Source organism: Lithobates pipiens, unplaced genomic scaffold (assembly GCF_037356315.1).
Source record: "Lithobates pipiens isolate NorthernLeopardFrog02 unplaced genomic scaffold, aLitPip1_a1.2 Scaffold_8, whole genome shotgun sequence".
Classification (NCBI taxonomy): domain Eukaryota; kingdom Metazoa; phylum Chordata; class Amphibia; order Anura; family Ranidae; genus Lithobates; species Lithobates pipiens.
Window position 1 is genome coordinate 477694847 of NW_027507903.1, and position 13150 is coordinate 477707996.

The following is a 13150-nucleotide window of genomic DNA, read 5'->3' on the forward strand; positions in this document are numbered from 1 at the left end:
CCCTGGTTTAAGTCTTAAGGGGTGGTGTTGTCAGACAAACTTGATCGCCAGGGAGCAAAGTGTGAGAAAGGAAAGAAAGCTTTAGGGAGAAGGATGGGTAATGTCTGAAATATAGTAATTTAAGGAGAATGTCCATTTTGAGGACATTCATTCGTCCCCACTAAGAGTTTAGGTGGTGCCAGGATTCCAGAGAAGGCCAGATTTTTGTCAGCAAAGGGCTGTAATTTAGGGTGTATGTATCATGTAAATTTCTTGGTATCTCTGTCCTTAAATATTTGATCGATCGTGATTGCCATTTGAATGAGAATTGTCTCCAAAGTAGGGACTCTGTAGTTGGGTTTAATGATATGTTTAAAGCTTCGGTTTTCGTAATGTTAAGTTTAAAGTTGCTGTGCGCCCCGAAGCGATCAAGCTCATGTAGCAAGGCAGGGATGCTAGTTTGTGGATGGGTGATATAAAGAAGTAGGTCGTCTGATAGTTTACGGTGGGCTGAGGGAGTTGGGATCCCATGTATGGTGTCATTACTTCGTATGTGCTTTATATCTACACCAGAGGCACCCCTCTTTGTGTTTTCATTACTTCGTATGGCTTGGGCTAGATGTTCGCTGGCGCAAAAAAGTAGGGGTGACAGCGGGCACCCCTGTCTCATGCTGCTTTTGATCTCAAAGGCCTCTGAGGAGTCCCCGTTAGTTGCTACCTTAGCAGACGGGTTGGCGTAGAGGGACATGATCTTGTTTAGTATTTTCGGACCTAAACTATCTGATGTAGAGTGGCATGTAGGAAGGGCTAGCTTACTCTATCAAAGCCTTCTCGGCATCGCACGCTAGCAGGCATGTGGGAATATTGTGTTGGGCGTATGATTTGGTGTAAAACCTACTTGATCGCTATGGACTAGAGATGGTGGTAGGGGGGCTAGACGAGTGGCAATGATTTTAGAGAATAGTTTGAGGTCAACATTTAATAGGGATATGGGTCTATAGTCGCTGCAGTGAGAGTGATCTTTTCCTGGTTTGATTAATACAACTATCTGGGCCTGGAGAAGTTGTGGGGGTAGTGGGTGTGAATCATTTAGTTCTTGGAATGCTCGGGCCATTATAGGCGCAAGTTACTGAGCGACTGTTTTGTAAAATTGGGGGGTATAACCGTCTGGGCCTGGGCTTTTACCATTCTTGAGTCCTTGGATCGCTACCAGGAAATCTGAAGTATCAATGGGTTGTTTGAGATCGTCAATTTCTGCCGAGGGTATTTTGGGCAGGGCTGTGTCTTGTATGCATTGGTGTAAGTCTGAGGTGGACTGGGTATGCTGTGTGTTCTGTGTCTTTCTTGGTGGTAAATTGTAAAGCGAGTAACAATAGTCCCTAAATTCGGAAACTATTTCAGAATTTTTGTGCGTCCTTCTTTTTTTTTTTTTTTTTTTTTTTTTTTTTTGTCGGGGAGATGATAAAGGGGATGTTTTGTCGCTGTTGTCTGGGGTGTATGACTATGGCTAAATGTTTCCCTCATTTATTTGCTTGGGAGTAGTGGATATGTTGGCCTTTTATTGTGGGCAGTTAGTGCTCTGTCCCATGAAGAGCTGTAACAGGTCACGTCTTGCATTGGATAGTTCAACTAGCGTCTTGGGATCTAGTGTACGCTTTGTGTGTGGCTTCTATTGTAGATATCGGAGTAAATAATAAGCGTTTTTTTTTGTTTTGTTTTGTTTTTTGTCATCTGTGCAAGCATTTTTCAATCTTGAGCCATGCTGGATAAATATCCCTCTGAGTACACATTTCAACGTCTCCCATTTATTCATACTAGAAGTCTCGTCTCTAATGTGTAGTTGGGTAAATTCTGTAATGGCTTTAGATATCGCTGCAGTGCAGGCAGTATCTGTTTAGTAAGTTGTCGTTTTTTAATTGCCAAGTGGATCGACGTGCGCATTGAGAAATTCTACCGAGAGTCGTGTGTGTGTGTGTACGCATGGTCCGATCATCGTTTCAGACCGATCCCGTTCCCAGGGTCTAGGTCTAGGAGTGCTTGGGAGAGAGGGATATCACCTATCCTGCTGTAGGATTTGTGAGCAGGGGAGTAATACCTGTAGTCTCTCTCCAGTAGGGTGCAGAAGTAGCCATGTGTCAACTAGGGATAGTTCCGCTAGGACGGCGTGTGTTTTGGATAAGGTAGCGGGTGTGATGTGTGACTTACCGGTGGAGGAATCCAGCCTTGGTATGATGGGAATGTTGAGGTCTCCTCCCAGAATTATGTTCGGAGTTCCAAAAGTCTTCAGGCGGGCCGTCACGGAGGAAAGGAAGTGTAGTTGCTCCTGGTTTGGGAAATAGACATTGACAATTGTAAAAAAAACATCTGCTGGTATAAAAGTTTTAAGATTAAATATCTTCCCTTAGGGTCTATGTCTGAGTCGAGCACCGTGGGGGTAAAAGTTATGGAAAGCTATCAAAACTCACATTGTTTTAGCTGTGGGGTTAGTGCTATAGAACCAAGTTGTGAAGTGTTTGTCTGGTATCGTTGGGATGGAGTTTGAACAGAAGTGGGTTTCCTGTAGCAGCAATATCTGGGTTTTGGACATCTGGGGTAGATGTCCAGATGGAAGAAACGTGTTGGGAGAACTCCAGTAACTACATAAATGTAAGTTTGTTACTATTTTTAATAAATTTTCTTTTAAACGGTATTACGCTACTTTGGCCATATTTTTGTTGCCCTATGTGGATTTCGGTTGGTGTCGGAGATCTCTTTTAAGTGGAAAAGATCAAGTATATCTAGGAGTTGGAGGAAGGCAAGCTCCACAGTGAGACTGACCAACTTGGGATCTGGGAAGTGTGTTCTCCATAACCCGAGTGATAAGCATGTATGACCCTTTGAATATAAGTTTAATTTGGGTCAACTCCATCCGGTAAGCCTACATCTGTCAAGGTGGTGGTATCAGCACTTGGGTGATAGTTCGGCAGAATCATTCTTGGATTGTCTTTTAAAAACCCTCACTCCATATTTGGGACTTTAAACACAAAAAAAATCCATTTGTGAAATTTTTTTTTTTCCATTTTTCAAATATATTAGTCATTTAATTTAGTGTTGTACACATATGAATAAGCACCAATACACAGTAATATTGAAGTGCACTTTTTTGAGGTATTGGAAAATTGAAATCTGAACTTTTTTTTTCTTGTCACAAGTTTCATGCGTGCACAGGTTCACGCATTATTTTTTATGTAGCACTACACTTCACATATAATTCCCACTTGGAAGTGATGTAGTATTTGTGGTTTTTTTCTGGCGTGTTGAATCCTCTGCAGTTTAGCGAGGAAATATTAAGTGTTAGGGTGGATGCCATGTTGTGGAGATCATGAAAATGTTATATGGGCTTGGCCACCGTGCTACAGCTCAGTTTCAGGGTCTTGGCAATCTTCTTATAGCCTAGGCCATCTTTATGTAGAGCAACAATACTTTATGGATCTGAAAAAGAGTTCTTTGCCATGAGGTCCCAAGTTAAACTTTCAGTGGCCAGTATGAGAGAGTGAGAGTGATGACACCAAATTTAACACACCTGCTCCCCCATTCATACTTGAGACCTTGTAACACTGAGTCACATGACACTGGGAGGGAAAATTACTAATTGGGCCCAATTTGGACATTTTCACTTAGGGGTGTACTTGCTTTTGTTGCGAGTGGTTTAGATATGAATGGCTGTGTTGAGTTATTTTGAGGGGATAGCAAATTTACACTGTTATACAAGCTGTACACTCACTACTTTACATTGTAACAAAGTGTCATTTCTGCTGTGTGTGTGTGTGTGTGTGTGTGTGTGTGTGTGTATGTATGGGGTGTACTGACTTTTGTGAGATTTTGTTTGTGTGTGTCTCTCTACTCATGTGACAAATGTACAGTGTGACAGGTTCTCTTGAGCGATCCATTGCGATGTTGACAATGCTGTGGTAACTGTTTGACTTTCTCAGAAACGTGATGTAGTGAGATAAGTTCCCTCTGTTGCTATGAAGAGTTTGTTTCTCTGAGCACTTGGCAGACGTCAGGTGATGGAGAGTGATGAATAACCGTACTCTGTTATGCGTTCAGGTATGGAGTCTTCCTTCCCTCAGGTTTAGAGATTTGGGACCTCGTTATCACTTGAAACTCTGTGCTGAGCTATTGGTAAAAAATCTTACTTGCATGCATGAGCATTTTTGGTTCCAGCTCTGCCCTCTGCAGGTTTCCGTGAAAATGGTTGAGTAGAATCGTGTACAAAAGAACTTGTTTATACTTGTCTGCAACAGCCCCTTTTAAAAGTTGTATTATTGTTTAGTCGGTTCCGACTCTTTTTGAGACCTCATTGACCATAGCACGCCAGGCTTTTATGTCCTCCACTGCCTCCTCGAGCTTGCTTAACTTCATGTTTATTGTTTTGATGAGCTTTCTATCCATTTTGTTTTGCTTGCTTGCTTTCTTTTTCTTTCTTTCCTCCTTTTTTTTTTCCTTCCATGTTTCACAACATCGGGGTCTTTTCCAATGAGTCCTCTCTTTGTATTAGGTGGCCAAAGTATTTTAGTTTCAGCTTTGGTATCTGTCCTTCCAGTGAATGTTCAGGGTTGATCTTTTTCAGGATTGACTGGTGTGATCTTTTTGCCATCCCAAGGGATTTTCAAGAGTCTTCTCCAACACCAAAGTTCAAAAGCATCAATTCTTTGGCGTTCAGCCTTCCTTATGGTCCAACGTTCACAGCCGTAGGTTACTATAAAATTACTGGTGTGCTAAATATGAGGGTCTTTTACCATCATTGTACTGAGTTCTTGGGCTTGTATATCTGCCGTGTCCATTATAAGGCATTCCTACCATTCCCGCACTGAGTTTCTAAGTCTGTACTCTTGGTGTGCACATTGATGGGTTCTAACTATTTCTTCACTGCTTTCCTGGGTCTTCACACCTCCAGTGCCCATTATGATGGTTTCCCACCATTCCTGTGCTGAATTGCCGGATCTGCACACCAGCCACGTCAATCAGTACGGGTTCACAACATCCCTGCAATGTGCCCATTAGAAATCGTTCTCCAGCTCACCACACTCCACCTGTAACTGATTATATCGCTTTTGGGTGGACTGGTCCTTTTTAAACAAATCTCAGTCATACATTTTCAGTGTTCCCAACTGTATTGTGACTTATTTTATTTTTTTATAAACTCCTTCCTCTGTTCTTTATAGTTTTTTTTTTTTTTTTTTTTTCTACTCCGTGAATAAAACCTATTTTATTTTGGGGTAGGATTCGTGTGTTAACAGGACCTCTTAAAGTTTAAAAAGATACAAATCTACTATTGCTATGGTGGAAGTACAGGTGATACACCAGAAATTGAGCAAAACCTTTTAAGTCCACTTTTAAGATATTACACCCTTATTTACAGTGTAGCATGGTGCCAAGTGGACACCTTTTGACCCAGACAAGGGTTCTTCTCCCCCACAACAACTTTCAGTTTTGCAATCGGCCAGCTGTGCGGTGATTCACTGCAGCAGATGGACTTGTAGTTCTCAATGCAACAGAAGTGCAGTGATTACTGTACTCATTGTCCAAAGACACCTGTACCACTGCACAGACAGCAGGAGGAATAGTCTACAGGAGCCTGGTATTGCTGTGTGGCACTTTTCTGCAAATGTGCATTTGCTGTGTGTGTGTGTGTGTGTGTGTGTATATGTATATGTATATATGTGTGTGTGTATATGCAGTTATGATGCTCTCATACCCATAGCCACTTCTGTAGACACGGGTCAGCTTGGGCACCCTGGCTGGTCTGAGGCTACGTGGCCTCATATGCAACAAATTATGATGCCCTTTTATGTTTTAACACCTTTTCTATCAGAACCAGTTTTTAGGTTATCAGCAATCTGGGCTATAGTAGAGCTTCTATTGGATCAGACTACACAGTCCAGCCTTCGCTCCCCAGGTGCATCAATGAGCTTTGGCCACCTAGGACCTTGTTGTCAGTTTGCATTTTTTTTATTTCCTTGGACAACTTTTGGTAGGTCCTGACCACCGCAGACTGGAATATCCAACAAGTCGCAGTTTTGGAAATGCTCTGCCCCAAGTATCTATCTAGCTATTACAAGCTGCCTTTTGTCAAAACCTTACACTTGGCCATTTTTATTTTTCTATCAACTTCAGTTTTTTTTTTTTTTTTTTTATAAACTTGCTGCCTAATATATCCCACCCACTTTCAGGTGCCATCGTCGCAAGATAATTTTATTCACTTTTACTTGTCAGTGGTCATAATGTTATGGTTGATCGGTGTAGGATCGCTTTGGCAAGGCTGAATACAGCAAAAAATCTAAAATGGACTGCACCTACCAAATGTCAACAGATTCTAGAGGACTTTGCCAAATGGATATAGAATTGCATAGGTTGAAAAAAGATACAAGTCTATAAAGTTCAACCAACAGAAAAAATTTATAAATAAAACAGAACACTATACCCAGCTGATCCAGAAGACAAAAAAACATTAAGTTCCTCTCTAGGTAAAGGAAAAATCCTCTTGCCTACTGTAGATGTTCCTCCTTTAAAAATGGTTTGGGGGGTACCCCTAAGAAGCTCATTATCATCTCTACCCTATCTGCTGAGCATCTTATTTTCATAAAACATCACAAACTTCCTCATTTTGAGACTTTCGGTTGCACACAGTAAGTGCTGTTATGCAAAGGCCTTCCGCAATAGCAGCTTCCAGTAATTAGCTCTACATGTGAACTACATTCTCAGGCTACCACAGAAGATCAGTGTTAATACAACTCACTCCTCCGATAAGGTCAAGTTCTAATCGGAACCCTAAACTTGGCCATCCCTAAACTACATCACCTAAAAAAAAAATATGAATATTGTTTCTAATGCTGCTGGACTTGACTTGTTTTCACTTGTAAATTCTCACCTAATTTTCCTTTAAGATTGCATCTAAAGTAGACGTAAACTAGATGTCAAACTTGATCAAAAAAATCTCTCCCATAATCTTTAACATGCTAATGGTCACTTAAAATATTTTTCAATGCATTTACTTTTCATTAAAATAGTAGCTAGTGATGCTTCTGAGAAGGCCCTTCCTTGTACTTCCTGTAGTAGGATAACCATGTTATGTTCCTGTGTTGTCACAGTCATGGAGATTACAACTGACCACATTGCTCAGGCATGGCCCACCAATGTCACTAGCAGAAAGCTGGTCTAGAGAAATTATATGTAGTAGATCTGCACAATTAAGCATTAAAAAATTGTGATCTCGATTCAACCCCCCTGACGGTCTATATTGCAGAGTTTGCCGATTCTGTCATATAACAAGTGGAGAGACTTATCTGCTCACTCAACTGTCAAAAGAAGACATCCTTCTGCCAGGTTTTTAACATGAAACATTGTAACTAACTCTTCCTTCTTAGGTCAAAGGGATAAACTTGTGTGTAAAGCGCAAATCCAGGCAGTCTGCCAAGTTTTTTGCAACGTGTAAATTCAGGAAGTTTAACCACTTAAAGTCTAAATCTTTTTCTGACATTTATTTCTTAAGTTGAAATCAATATTTTTTTTTGCTAAATTACTTGGAACCCCCAAACATTATATATTTTAGCAGAGACCCTAGGGAATAAAATGTCAATTGCTGCAATATTTTATGTCGCACTGTATTTGCCCAGTGGTCTTTTCAAACGCACTTTTGTGGGAAAAAATACACTTCAATGAATAAAAAAAAGTAAAGTTAGCCCAATTATATAATTGGCAACAGTTGTATTCGTAGTGTACGCAGCAAACTAAATGTCATTGCTGGGTTTTTCAAAATGGCAAAAAGATTGGTGAAATGCAGTATAAAAGAAAATCCACCACCCTATGGTCGTTGAACAAAGAAAGTTTGTGTGTGTGTATATAATTTCAAAAGTATTGGTGCGCATGCACTTTAATGGCATCCCAGTCTTGGTCTGTAGGGTTCAATAAGCAGTTGGCCCACCCTTTGCAGCTGTAACAGCTTCAACGCTTCTGGGAAAGCTGTCCACAAGGTTTAGAAGTGTGTCTATGGGAATGTTTGGTCATTCTTACAAAAGCTTTTTTGTGAGGTCAGGCACTGATGTGGATGAGAAGGTCTGGCTCACAGCCTCAGCACTAATTCTATCCCTGAGGTGTACTGTCCGGTTGAGTTCAGGACTCTATGCAGGGCAGTCAAGTTCCTTCACCTCAAACTCATTCATACATGTCTTTATGGATCTTGCTTTGTGCACTGGTGCAAATCATTGGTGGAGTCAGGGATTATGGTGTGGGGTTGGGCTTGGCCCCTTAGTTCCAATGAACTCTTAAGACATTTTGGACAATTTTCATGCTTCCAACTTTGTGGGAACACTTTGGGGGTGACACCTTCCTGTTCCAACATGACTGCACACCGATGCACAAAGCAAGGTCTATAAAGACATGGATGAACGAGTTTGGGGTGGAGAAACTTGACTGGCCTGCAGAGTCCTCACCTCAACCCAACAGAACACCTTTGGGATGAATTAGAGGGAAGGCTGCGAGCCAGGACTTCTTGTCCACATCAATGCCTGACCTCACAAATGTACTTCTGGAAGAATGATCAAACGTTCCCATAGGTAAACCTTGTGGACAGCCTTCCCAAAAGAGATGAAGCTGTTGTTTGTAGCTGCAAACGATGGGCCAACTCCTTGTTAAATCCTATGAACTAAGCCTGGGATGCCATTTAAAGTGCGTGTAAAGGCAGGCATCCCAATATCTTTGTTAATGTTGTGTGAATAGATATATACGGTTTTATATTTGTGCATGTTTAAATAGACAATAGCATCTCTGGTTTTCAGGCGCTTTGTGGATGTTTCTTGTCATTAGAGCCTGCATGTTTTCAATCTGAGATAATGGCAGTTATTCTGACCTCAGTGGCCCATATTAAAAATGGCTAATCACATTGATCTATACTTTTTATGGGGAAAAAAAAAAACAGAACTTTCCTGCTTTGCGGTACCCCTATGTATTCCCTTTATACTCGCTTCCTTTTATACAATAATGGTATATCTGCCACACACATGGCTATTTTATAATCAATCAAATATAATTTCATAAATAAAATATGACAGGTTTTCATTTTTGTCTCTACAGTGATACTTCAGACCTCATCACCTGTGTCGCCGACTTGCAGTACAACAACCAGAAGCTGCAGGAGGAGAAGGCCAAGCTGAAGAGCGCCCTGGAGGCGCAGGAGGAGACCAACCACCGTCTTCTGGAGGAGAACGAAGAGCTGCGCAGCCAGTGGAAGAGGTAACGCCCCCTGTGCTCTATGCACATACACATGCATCCCCTGACTGTACAGAGATGTAACATATTGCTAATTCTGTTGGGGATTAGTAGCCAAGATGTCTGCTGTGTGTGCAGGAACAGACCTTTATTTAAATTTGTCAACACTGTCAAATTCCTGAGTGTAAAAATAGTGTGTAAAAATATATATTTTTATTATTATTATATATATATTTTTTAAACTTTGTAGTGTGTATCTGACTTCGGATAAGTGTGTTTTATTTTTATTTTTATTTTTTTTCCGGGTGTGTTTCTTTTTTTTTTTTTTTCTGTGAATCCCTTAGGGCAGCTATCAAACACAAGGAGGCCTATGGGAGGCGCTCTAGATACACTGCACTAGATATGGGATAGAGAGCACCAGAAAAAAGGTGTACTAGCTGAAAACAGGATGGATGTTGACATCAATTTCTTTGTCATACATCACGGGACACAGAACTCTATATTAATAACTATATGGGTTATAGGCCACCTTTTTTAAGGTGAATGGACACAGGTATAGCCAAAAAGGAAACTGGCTGATGAAGTGCTAAAGAGAGCTCCGCTAAGTAATCCCTGATGGGATCAAAGCTAAACGATGGTACCCTGGCCTCGTACAAGAAACGACAAGGTTTTTGACAGCAATGCTTCCCTTTTGAGAGCTGGACCCTGGGATGTGGCACCTTGGTCATGTTAATACAGCCAGCATGACATGGCCCGCTGTGATGTGTGAAGGCTGGATCGGTCTGTGATAATTTCCAGCAGTCCTGCGGCGGGCATCAGGTAAGTCGGAAAGACAGGGTATAGGTGTATGTATGTTTTATTTATTTATTTATTTTATTTTTTTCTCCACTTGATCTTTCTGGTGTGAGTATGCAATGCCTTGCCTGTGTTTTGCCACTAGAGGTTGTAAAAGCTACATACCTGACTTCCAGCATTCCACACTTCCCCTGTGATGAGCTCAAGTGTCAGCAAAGGCTATTTGTCCTGCTGTCAGCCATCAGTAGGGGTTTGGAGGGGGACCACCCACCATCAGAGGGCAGGTTCCCCCGATCCACCCTCACTACAGGTCCAGCTATATCCACACAGAGCGTGGGAAAGGGATCCTTTTTTATTAAATTTTTTATTTTTAAGGGGGCCGGGCCCGAGTCCATGGGGGGCATGGCTTAAACGCCGCTGGCATGCACATGGAGCACAAGGCTCGCTGCTTAAAAGATTTACACTCTGGGAGTGTCTGGTTGGCTGACGGAGAGACACAGAGCGCACAAGGGCCTGTAAGCTTTATGGATGTGTGTATACAGGCATTTCCAAGGGGCACATTTACTCAGCATTGAGACTGAGCATTTATAGCAGCATATTCTGTAGATTGCTAGACTAAAGCCCGGCAGTAGATGCATTCTGTTTAGTACCTCTGCTTTTTTTTGTGCTTGGGACTATGTCCTCCCGTAGGAGGAGTAATTCATCAGGGAGTAGTGCAAAGCCACTGCAGTCAGAGCCTGAGGCTCCTAGTCGCATGCCCGCAGTTCTATCCTACCCTGAAGGACCCGGAGCATCTGGCTTATCTGAGCCATCTTGTCTCACAGGCATGGTGGCTACCCTCAACATGTCAGCTTCGGCGTTCGTCACCAAGGACGATTTTAGCTTTGGCTCTGGCTGGTTTGGAGGGAAAAATAGCCAAATGGTTTGCATCATCCTCCCAGGAGGTGAGAAAACGCAGCAGCTCCCCTTCTCCTGCCCTTGACCTTCTCGTTTTGGAACAACAATGGGCAGATAGTGGGGGTACCTTTTTTGAGGGAAGGAAGTTCAGGTGACTCCTCTTCGGATTCAGCATCAGAAGAACCTTTCTCAACCTCAGAAATTGCTAATTTAATCCCTTACGAACTTGGTCCGCTCTGGCTATAAGTTCCCTTCTGCAGCGGTGGATGAGGTTTCCTTCTCCTCTTTGGGTTTGCTAAAACCCCCACAGGGTTCTCATGCTTTCCCTATTCACCCGTTACTAGAGCAACTGATTTATTCTGATTGGGATCACCCAAATAAGAAATTTTCATTTATTTACCCTATGGAGAAAAATTTCTCAAGAGATGGGATTTGCCAGCAGTGGATGCTGCCATCTCTTCTGTGAACAGTAGTTTAACTTTTCCAGTGGACAATGTACAAGTATTTAGAGATCCAACTGATAAAAAGTTGTAATCTCTACTAAAGGCCTCATTTGCTGTGGATGGTACAGCATGCAGTAGCAACAATAGGCATCTGTCAATCCCTTCGGGATGAACTCAAACAGATTATTGAAAAAGTTCCTGCTCAAGCTGATGAGGCCCAAAGTTTAGCTGAGCTACCTAGGGCCCTATACTTTGCAGTAGACACTATCAAGGATTCCATCCATCAGGCGTCTCGCCTTGCGCATATGTTGATACATGACTTTGGCCGAGTTGCCATGCAAGAAGCTCTTGGCTGGGTTTCCCTTTCATGGAGAGGTTGTTTGGGGAAGATTTGGATAAGTATATCCAAAAGCTTTATGGGGGAAAGAGTACCCTTCTGCCGGTTAAGAAAGAAAAGATGGCTTCTTTCAAGACTTCCCCTCCTATGCCTGAGACAACAGCCTCCAGGCGGTATCGATGGCCTCCACCGCCAGGGGCAAAGGGTAAGCTTCATAACCAGACACAGGGCTACAAAAAGCCCTGGGGTCAGAAGTCCACAAAACAGAATTCCAATGCTTCCTTGTGAAGGGGCGCCCCCACTCAATCAAGTGGGGGGGGGGGGGGTAGACTGCGGTGGTTCCCTCAGAATAGAGGAAAATGGGGTTTTATTCAAATCTCTTCATGGTACCAAAACCAAATTGGAGATGTCAGACGCATTCTAGATCTCGGGAATCTGAATCACTTCTTAACCAGTTGCCAACCGCTGTGGGCATATATGTTGGCAGAATGGCATGGCTGTGTAAAGTAACGTACCCGTACATTACATTGAAATTCCCGTTGCGAGCTCCGTGACCTCGGGACCCGCAGACTCGACTGCCACGGGTTATACCCATGATCGTGTCACAGAGCTCAAGATTGGGGAGATGCTCATGTAAACAGCATCTACCCTTTCTGCCTAATGACAGGACACTGATCGTCTGCTCCCTGTAATCAAGCTCATCCCCCAGTCAGTTAGAAACACTTCCCTAGGACACACTTAACACCTTCCTGCCCCCTAGTGGTTAACCACTTCACTACCAGTGACATTTTTTCAGTAATCAAAGCAATTTTTTAAAGTATTGATCGCTGTATTAATGCCGATGGTCCCAAAAATGTGTCAAAATTGTCCGATGTGTCCGCCATAATGTCGCAGTCATGATAAAAATCACTGATCGCTGCCATTACTAGTATAAAAAAAAAAAATTAATAAAAATGCCATAAAACTATCCCCTATTTTGTAGACGCTATAACTTTTGCGCAAACCAAACAATTGCTTATTGCGGGGTTTTTTTTGTTTGTTTTTTTACCCAAAAATATGTAAAAATACGTATCTGCCTAAAATTAAGGAAAAACTTTATATATATATATATATATATATATATATATATATATATATATATATATATTATTTTTTTTTTTTTTTTGGGGGATATTTTATTATAGCAAACCTTTTTTTTAAAAAAGCGTGTGTTTGTTTTTTGAAAAAAAAAATTGTCGCATTTTTGTTTTTATAGTACAAAAAATAAAAACCGCAGGTGTGATCAAATACCACCAAAAGAACGCTCTATTTGTGGGGAAAAAAAAAGGATGCCAATTTTGTTTGGGAGCCACGTCACATGACCGCGCAATTGTCAGTTAAAGCATCACAGTGCCGAATCGCAAAAAGTGGTCTGGTCAGGAAGGGGGTAAATCCTTCCAGGGCTGAAGTT

General features: G+C 41.9%; 1 protein-coding gene across 2 annotated transcripts in view; it reads left to right on the forward strand.

The window, feature by feature from the left end:
- IRAG2 (inositol 1,4,5-triphosphate receptor associated 2) overlaps window positions 1-13150 on the forward strand; it is a 209410-nt gene that overhangs the window by 18386 nt on the left and 177874 nt on the right. For both annotated transcript variants that reach the window (XM_077468738.1, XM_077468739.1), the window contains exon 7: window positions 9094-9252. In XM_077468738.1, coding sequence (XP_077324864.1) covers window positions 9094-9252 — 159 coding nt within the window. The remainder of the gene's footprint in view (window positions 1-9093; window positions 9253-13150) is intronic.